The 9689-nt window shown below is 46.5% G+C and overlaps 1 protein-coding gene across 1 annotated transcript; it reads right to left on the reverse strand.

The window, feature by feature from the left end:
• Positions 1-3981: 3981 nt before the first annotated feature.
• On the reverse strand, positions 3982-4885 carry LOC131084937 (mas-related G-protein coupled receptor member H-like). Its single transcript, XM_058026694.1, is given in 2 exon segments — positions 3982-4323; positions 4325-4885. Coding segments are annotated over 2 exon segments (903 nt in total).
• Between the last annotated feature and the right edge of the window lie 4804 nt (positions 4886-9689).

The raw sequence follows: 9689 nt of genomic DNA on the forward strand, positions 1-9689 counted from the left end.
ACTTAACCCCAGTTTTGCCTCCCCCAACTCACTTTCGTCTATACTTTTCTGGGCCTGAGGCAGTAGAGTGTCCTTGAATTTCAGGCCTAGAGGGATTGTTTTGTCGGACCAAAATGTGCAGACAGTTAACTAACACTTTGACATGGAGTTTAGAGTTATGCACTAATGCAGTACAGGATATGAAAAATAGAAAGGCTAAAATCCTAAGGCATCATGCCCCCTTCTGACATCCTCTAGAAATTCCCCTCAGGCCGCCTTCCCCTCCAGACAGCCCCGCTCCTCTCCTGCCCCACTCAAGAGTCCCAGCAGTGTTTCTGCTCCTCCTGGCAATTCCATGCTTCTGCAGCCCAATGAACAGCAGTGGAGCCATCCCTGTAGTGCCTCTTGTTTGTGTCCAGAGGAGGTTGGGGGGCTGGAGAGCAGGGATGGAGCTGGGGAGGGGCATGTCCAAGAGAAAGACGGCCCCAAAGCCTTCCGGGGCAGGCTGGGGTGAGCAGCCCGTGGGGAGGGACCGGAGCCTGAGGCCCGGGGCTGGGAGGGATGGGAAGGACGGGAGGTGGGTGGGCTGCATGGGGAGTGGGATGGGAGGGTGGTGTGGGAGGGGTGGGACATGATGGAGCTGCTGGGAAGATGTGGTGGGAAGGTGTGGGGTGTGGTGGGGCTGGGGAGAAGGTGTGGGGTGTGGTGGGGCTGGTGACCTCAGGGAAGCCCCAGGGAGGGGGGTGATGCCCCATGGAGCCCATGGTGACAAACACAGATGTCACCCTGCTCCTGGAAGGGGGTGGCTGTGCTGAGGATCACAGCCTCCTCCTCTCCTTGCTGCTGCCCCACCTGAGCCTGCTGAGGGAGCAGCTGAAGGCAGTGGAGAGGAAGAATTTATGAAGGCAGAGAAATCTTTACACCTGGCTCACAAAATTAAGAATTAAATATCCCTGGGGAGATCTTTTCTGTGACACTCACAGAGCCCTCCCTCGCGGTGGGGAATGCTGAGCCCCTGGGCCATCGTGTCTGGGCCAGCCCAGCTCTGGGCACTGGGGATCATGATTGCTCCAGGGAGCACAAGCATGGCTGTGTCCCCTCTGAAACCAAGAAGTTTAAGTCTAACAGCTAAAGCATGTTAGACTAATAAAAATTTGGAGTCAAAATTGTGAACATATTGGAAATTTATTTGCCATAGATAGGTTCAAAGAAACAACAATTATCAGGCATTTTTATACACTATAATGTCCAAGATTTTATCGATACTGCCCAAAGTGCTAACAATATATTATATTATATTATGATATCGGTGTTTTAATTCCTACCAGAATATGCTGTCTATCTTTGCTTAATGGATAACCCAGGTTTTTTCCAGGTAAACAATGTTTTATTGGCAGTGCTTCAATACTCGTGAGGGTTGTCCATGCCCTGTCTCCCTGCACTGTCAATGGGAAAGATGGAGAGGCTGGGGGAAAGAAAGGTGATTTAAAGTTTAATTTTACTTCTCATTACTTCTCATTTTCTGAATCTGTTAATAATAATTTACTAGATACCAGAAAATGTGAATCTTTTTTTTGCATACAGTGTTTTTTCTCCCAAATCTTATCTCAACTCATGAGCCCTTTGTTAATTTTTGTTTCTCTCTCCTCTGCCCAGCTGAGAGCAGGAGAAGGTGAGTGAACGGCTTTCACAGGTGCCTGGCATTTGGCCAGTGCCAAACCACGACAGGCTTGCAGCAGGTTATCAGCATCAGAGACCTCATTTCTTGCTGACAGTACCCCTGATGATGCAATAAAAGCTATTGGAGATCAGATGTTTGGGTGCTGGGGTACCCCTTGCAGCCCTTCACCAGAGCTCGTCCTCCTCCTCCTCAGCCTTGGGAATACTTGTGGTTGTTTTTTCCTGATCTCATCCCTTTGCAAGCAGGGACACCTTCCACTAGACCGGGCTGCTTCAAACCCCATCCAGCCTGGCCTGGAACACCTCCAGGGATGGGGAGGCCAGAGCATCTCTGGGAACCTGTGCCAGGGCCTCTCCACCCTGACAGGGAAGAATTTCTTCCCAATATTCTCACTAACCCTGTTCTCTGGCAGTGGGAAGCCATTTCCCCTTGTCCTGTCACTTCAGGCCTTTGTCCAAGGCGCCTCTCCAGTTCTTGGAGCCTCTTTAGGCCCTGGAAGGGGCTCTAAGGTCTCCCTGAAGCCTTCCCTTCTCCAGGCTGAACAGCCCCAGCTCAGAGACCTCAGAGAAGCCACAGGGAGGGGGTTGATGCCCCGTGGAGACAATGGTGACAAACACAGATGTCACCCTGCTCCTGGAAGGGGGTGGCTCTGCTGAGGAGCACGGACTGCTCCTCCCCTTGGAGCTGCACCATCTGAGCCTGCTGAGGGAGAGGCCAAAGCCAGGGCAGAGGAAGAATTTCTGAAGGCACAAAACCACCAGCAAGGAAATCAGTAAAAACCAGTAAAATCAGTAAAAAGGTTTAATAATAAGCACCAGCACACCAAAGTGCTATCCTTCTGTGTGTTTGTGTGTGTTCAAGGGCATGTGAGAAAAGGACACAGGGTAGGGGTAAAAAGGAGGGTAAGGATAAAAAGGAATAGACCCCAGAAGATTTACAGCACTCAAATGTAGCAGTATTTCAGTTATAGCTTAAAGTTAGTCATTTTACAGAGGAACATCTCTAAACTGCATTTAACCTATGTCTTATAGTTCTTTACAGGCCTGGCCCAGTGAGATGTCTCAGGTACTAACACAGCTGAGAGAGCAGCATTTCTGCCACATTTGCCCCAGCAGATGCAGACGTGTGTGCACACAGCCAGCCAGCCAGGCAGAGTGAGTGCAAGGTGCCTGTGAGCAATTGCCCTGGCAGGCAGTGAAATGCTCCCTGCGGATCCCTTTGCATCTCCTCCCTGGGCCAAGGGCTGGGCCTGGAGCCCTGGCGGGATGGGCCCAGGAGCCGTCGGCGTTCAGGGATCAGCCCAGGGCAGCAGCCGGGAGAGATCCCAGCTGGGAGAGGCCCCAGTGCCAGGGAGCTTCTGCTCAGCGCTGCTGGGCCCAGCAGAGCTCCAAGGCTCTCCTTTGGGGCCGCTGCTCACAGGGCCCCAAGGCATGGGCGGCACTCACAGCAATGGCTCCGCCTGGCCACACTTGGGGCCGGCAGCTTCCTGGGACAGTGGCCGAGCAGGGATGCTGTGGCATCCAGGGCAGTACAATAATTTCCAAGGCTGTTGATGAAAGCCCAGGAGGTGGTTGGAGAGCAGCAGTTGCTGGGAGCAGAGGGTGTTTCTGATCAGCGCCACAGGAGCTGAGCCCAGGGGCTGCTCCTCAAGGCTGAGGCCTAAGGAGCCTTTCTGAGATCCCAGTGCAGCTTGATTTTAGGAAAATTCATCCAAAATATCAGAGGTTTATGTCCAAAAAGGAGACTGAGGAGGCCTTTGACCCTATTTGAATAAAGGGTGAGGCCATGGGGCATTTCCCCGGGATCTCTCAAATTTTTGGAGGGTACAGCCTCCCTGTTTATTCCAATTTCCTGGCTGCATTTCCCTTCTCTCTTTCCGCATTGGTTGAGCTACTTGAGAGGTACAGACTGTCCAATACACCAGATACCAAACTTTCCCTCTAATGTATAACCCTCTCTTTCAATTTTTAATTCTTACAGAATTTAGGGGTTTTGCTTCCCCATTCATTCTTTCATCTTTCAATGTCTAATTTCAATTATCTGCAAACCTATAGTTTATTTGTAAATGGAAATATCTTCTTCCATTCATCAATCAGTAGAATACTTCCCATTGTTTCTTTTATCTCCCAGTGCTAGTTGTATCTACCAGCAGACACACAGCTTGTTTGTAAAGACAAATCCGCTACTCCTCTCACTGGAAAGGAGGTGGGTGATGCACAGGGAGAGTGACACTTTAGATATTTATTCATCAGGTGAGTTAAGCAGTCCCTCAGCCACAGTCCCAGAGTCCCTCAGCAGTGCAGCAGAGAGATTAAACAGACTCAGAGCACTGTGTCCATGGCAGGATCATGGCTGTGGGATGTGTCTGTCTCCTCAAAGACCCTCTGGAGGGAGAGCCGGAGGGACCCCACAGAGCAGGGCCTCCAGCACCTCCCCACCAGGAAGTAGATGAAGGGTTTGATGGTGCTGTGGATGCAGGCGAGCAGGAAAACAACCTGGGAGGACACAATGGTGTAGCCGAGGTACTGCAGGCAATTCCAGATGCTGAGGAGGAACATGAAGAGCACAATGAGGAAGGTAACAATGTCGCGCCTCTTGGGCTGCTTCTGCTGGGAGCCCCACTTGGCCTTATTGAAATCAACTGTGCTGGAAATGACCATGGGTTGCAACAAAAAGGGGCAGGATGATGACGTACATGGAGATGAGAGCTGCCCGACAGCGCTCTTGCCCATGTGATGGGCACAGGAATGTCACTGCAGGAATGACAGCAAAGAGAGCAAAGAAGGCCCAGTATTGGACACTTGCCACCACACACCTCAGGTGCTCAGGTAGCTTCCAACGGCAGCAGAGCCAGCGGAGCTTGTACACATACTGCACATTGCTGCCAGCTATCAGCCAGAACAGCCCCCAGTAGTAGGAGACCACTGACATGTGGAAAAGGAAACTCAGGTACAGCAGGGTCATGATAGGAGAGCAGGCCACGTCCTCCACCAGGATGAGGAGGGTGGAGGGGACAACAAAGAGGAGGAAGAGGAAGTCAGTGACAGCCAGGTCAAAGACACCATAGTTGTGGCTTAACAGGCTGATGACATCCCTGTTCCCAGCCAGCCCACAGAGGCAGATGGGCAGTGTAGCACTGTGGGTAGCCACTGTGACATCCGTCTCACACAGATCATCTCCTCCAGAGGGTGAGGCAGGAGTTGGGGACTCGGTGCTCACCTCCATGGATGGACGCTGGGCAGGCAGTGGGATGTGGCCCCTGGCTGTGGTCAGAGTGGCTGGGCAGTCAGTGCTTGGAGAATCCAGGGATGGACCATGTGGCTCCTCAGCAGCTCCCTGCAGTGGGAAGGGTTCAATAGGGAGGAGTGAGATGTGCAGGGGAGGAGGGCAGTGGAAATTGTGGGGTGGAGAGGGAGGTGGGAGGGTTGGGCTTTTCAGGCACTGGGCAGAGGAGGGCGGAGCTGGGGAGGGCCCTGCAGTAACCAGGAGAGGGTGTCAGGAACAGAGCAGCTGCTGCAGGAGAGGAAGGTGGGGTAGGGAGGAAGGCAAACATTCCACTGACCTGTTCCCTGTGGGGCAGCAGCAGGCAAAGGGCTCTGTGCAGATCAGCGGCGCTTCCTGGTCCCTCATGCTCCTTTGGGATCCATGTCCTAAAGCGGCTCCTGGCAGGTCAGGGACATGAAGGAGAAAGTGCCCAGGTCACCAGGAGCTCCCCACTCCCATCCTGCTGGCTCCTCTCTGTGTGTTCTGTCCTGGTGTTGCTCCCCAGACGTCAGTGGAGTCAAAGGGGAGTTGGAAATTGCAGCTTTTGGTATTTCAGAACCTCACTTCCTCAGTGTTTTTGTCTTGGTTTTTATCTGCTACAGAGGAAGTAGCTTTTGTGAAAAGCACAAAATGAAATATTTTGCAAATGGCTCCTCATTTCCTTCTGCTGACAAACATTCCTGTCCTGCAGAATGTCCCATTCTCCAACACAATTAGAGTAATAACAATTTGGACAAATTGAATTAGGACAATATGAGAGAATAAAAACAAAGAGTTACGGACGTCCGGGTACCTTTTTCTGGGCATCAGAGTCTGAAAAAGGACACCCCTTAACAAAGGATTAACCCTTAAGAACAATTGCATATTCATACACTTCATATATGATGCATAAATTCCATTCAAACACAGGATTCCATCTGGTCAGTGTCAGCTTCTTCCTTCTAATCCTAATAAAGCCTTCGAGGGGGGAAGAAATTTGTTTCTTCTGATAAGAAGGCAATAAATTCCCTTTGTCTGAAAGATTTAGGTGTCCTCTGGCTGTTATCCCACTGCAAGTCCTTTCTTTTTAACAAAGCATCTTACATAGCATAGTTTCTATTTTAACAATTTTCATAACCTAAAACTATATTTAACACAGTACTTAAGAGAATTAATACAGCATTACTTTCTAACATAACACATATAATATTCATTTTAATATTTGTGAAAAGCCAATCATAAAATACCTCCATTTTTCACAATCCCCACTCTTATTCTTTGTAAATCATTTGGCTTGAGCAATATTTCTTATCTATTTGCATCTTCTGGACTATGCTGGCAAAATAAAACAGCGGATTACACAAGGAAGAAATATAAAAACAGTTGTAACACAAAATGAAAGATCTTAATTTCTTCGATACATTACCCCACCAGCTAGATTTTAACATTGTTTTCTAATTTTTGGACTGGTACCTGGGTTATTATATGCATGTATACTTTTATCTTCTTTGATTTCTTTTGCTAGAATGACTTTTCTGTGGTCATCAATTTTCAACAATCTGATATATTGAACTTTCCACAAACACCCCCTTCTTTGGCCAATAAATAGTCTAAAGCCAACTTATTCTAATACCCTACAGTTTTTGTTTGGCTTAGCCTGGCTTAATATTAACTCTAATGCCTGGGCAGCCTTATTTGATATAATTTCTATAACTGTTTGGAGTCTTGTAATATGATTCAACAGATAATTTGGAGTCAATAGAGATTTAGATTGCTGTGCTGGTTTTACCTTTTCGTTTATTATTTGGTTTTTTACCAAATTTTGAACCGTATCTTCAAGATTAAATTTAAAACAAATCCATCTCTCTCCTTTTGGACATTCAGTTCTAAATATATTACCACTTTTTCTTAAGTTACTTGTAATCCAATAATTTACTCCGTTTTGCCTACAGGTTCCTAATTTGGATGGGTTATAACAGTGGCTGTTGACATAGGTGTGTGTAATAAAGGAGGAACTTTGGTGTCTTGCCATGTGATGCTTTTTGTAGCATTTGTGACACCATCTTGCTGGTGTCCCGAAAGGGAAAAGACAACAAAAAAGTGCCAGAAACAGGAATAACAGAGGTCCAGTATGGCTTATACTCCCACCTCCCATGCCTGTGAGGCTGCAACCCACAGCAGGTGTATTTGATCTTCTCGGTGGTGAATACAGAGACCAATCTGGTCTTGCCCTCTATTTCCTTGTTAGTTCCTCTTAACTAATTTCCAGGCAAATTGTTTCTGACACCCTTTAACTGTGGTCTCTTACTGTTCTTCAAGTATCTCTCATTCAACAGCCACTAATAATTCCCATCCACAAAACCATGTTATTACTTTAACACTTCTTGCAATAAGAGCATAAATTTTGTGAACCACAATAGAAATTACTCTCACAATTTAAGCATTTACTTATAACCCAGCTAGCATGTCCAGTATTGGAATGAATCAAATAAAGTTTACTAATGGAAATGGTAATTCCCCTTCTCCCCTGTACAATTCTCAGGCTAAGGTCAGAATACAAAAACATTCTTGATCCTTCTATCTGAGGTATTCCTTCCCCAAGGAGATGTTTTATTCAGGTAGTGATCGAAACTAGTGTTATAAGCGTTATCTTATTTCTTAATTCAGTGTTATTCTTTGTACATTTCTTGGATCATTTGGGTTTTCCCAAACTATTACCACTCAGTCTCCATTGGAAAGTCAGTTTGGTATAACCCGGTTTAAATGTGATAGTCCATTCCTCAGGTTTCTTCACAAGTCCTTTGATTCTGCTGGTATGAATTCACTCTCTTTCCATGATTTTGATTGTTGCTTCAGTAGTACCTGGAAAGGACTTCTTAATAGCCTAGTAATAAAGGAAAGATTATACTGCATTAACTTTTACTATTCGCTTTCCTTCTAAACTTTCTAGGTTTATCTAAAAGCTTTCTCTACAGCAGTCTCTTCTTCTTTAGGAAAAAACACCTTCTCGATAACAGCAAACAAATCACACAAAAGAAAAAAACCAAAAAACTTCTTACTTAAGACAAACAAACTACTTTGTGAGGTTTGGAGAGTCATCAATCTCTGCTTTGATTTTATCTTTTAGTGCTAGCCCCTTCCCCCTCTCTTCACAGCCTTGCTGTGAGTGCTGTTCTTGGCCTTTTCCCAGTGCTGCCACTTGGCTGCAGGGCCGGAGCAGGGGAGAGCAGCCACGGGCATGGGGACCCTGGGGATATGCCTTGGGTGCCTTTTGCCCTCTCTCTTTCTTCTTCTCTCTCTTTCTCTTTCCTTCTCTCTCTCTCTTCTCTCTCTTTCTCTTTCCTTCTCTCTCTCTCTTCTTCTCTCTCTTTCTCTTTCCTTCTCTCTCTCGGTGCACTTACAGGGCTGACATTGCCATCCTGGGCTCGGGACCCCGACAGTCTGGGAGCCCCCGGCAGTTCCGCCCCGGAGCCGGCCCGCTCCTGGCCACAAACCTGTGTCCTGTGCTGCCAGCACCGCCCGGGTCACCTCCATGGATCGGTCCCTGCCGCAGCCCCCGAGAACCCGCCGCTCGTAGGGAGCGCTCAGACACCTCCCAACCTTGACAACCCCAAACTTGGCATCCCCAGGTACTCCTGATATTCTTTTTCCTTCTCTAGTCAACTTATCCTCTTTTCTCTTCAAGCAGGGCCCGTTCTGCTAAGGCCTTTCTGGACCCCAGTGTGGCATTGAATAACCTCTGAACAACCATGTGTTAAGACACTTCTCTGCCTTTCATGCAAAACCTTCATTCACACTTCTTCTCTGTCATCACGTCACATTCTAACATCTCAGAGTTTCTCAACTACCTCTCTACTTAAACTTCTCTCTCAATTGTAACCCTTATGGGGTCAATATTTAATCTTCCCCTATTTCTTTCTTCTGCCAAAACTTCTTTGTTAATTTTTTTCCTTCATCCTCTTGGCCTAATTTCAAAACTCTACCTGTCATTTTCCTGTTTTCTGATATAACTCTTATTCTTAATTGCACTTGTAAGACTCTTCCCAATAAATTGCTACCTACCCCTGGGATCAGTAACACATCTCCCATCTAAATTTTAGTCTCTTCCCTCAGTTACCACATCTTTAATGACCAGAAATGTAAAACTTTCTCTTTTTGCCCCTGTTACTTTCACCATATGTTTGCTCACACTACAACCTTTTGGAACATTTAACAGGCAGGTTCTCTCTGCCCCTGTGTCTATTACAAATTCCAATTCTTCTTCTTGGGGACCCACTTTTAAAGTTATCACAGGCTCCAGATGTTATTTGTCCCCCCCCAAAAAATTAGAGCTTATGACTTTTTTATTTTTTATGTGCCCATTTTTTAAAAGATTTTCAGATCTTCTGCTTTCTTAGGACCATTTTCCTTTTTCTCTCAAGTTTGTTTATCTATTTAGTTGGAGTTTCTTCTTTCCCCTCTAAAAGCTGTCCCTCAAAAACCTTTTGTTTTCGCATTTTGCTTTGATATGCTGTCTCATTTATTCTCTTGGTTATGTAATTACGATAACTATTCATGTGTTTACTCCCGTCCTCATTATTTTAATCCCACTCAGGAGGTACAGTTGGCATTTTGTCTTCTCTGGGGGTCTCCACAGATTATCTTTTTCCTAAGTTTTTATTTCAGTTGCTCTGATTAATTGCCTTTCTTCTTGAGAAAAAATATTATTTTTATTACCAACCATATCTCTTCTCAAGTATAAATGTTGGGACCTAAAAATTGGTCTAATTGTTCAGCTATGCGTATG

This window comes from Melospiza georgiana, chromosome 6 (assembly GCF_028018845.1).
Source record: "Melospiza georgiana isolate bMelGeo1 chromosome 6, bMelGeo1.pri, whole genome shotgun sequence".
NCBI lineage: Eukaryota > Metazoa > Chordata > Aves > Passeriformes > Passerellidae > Melospiza > Melospiza georgiana.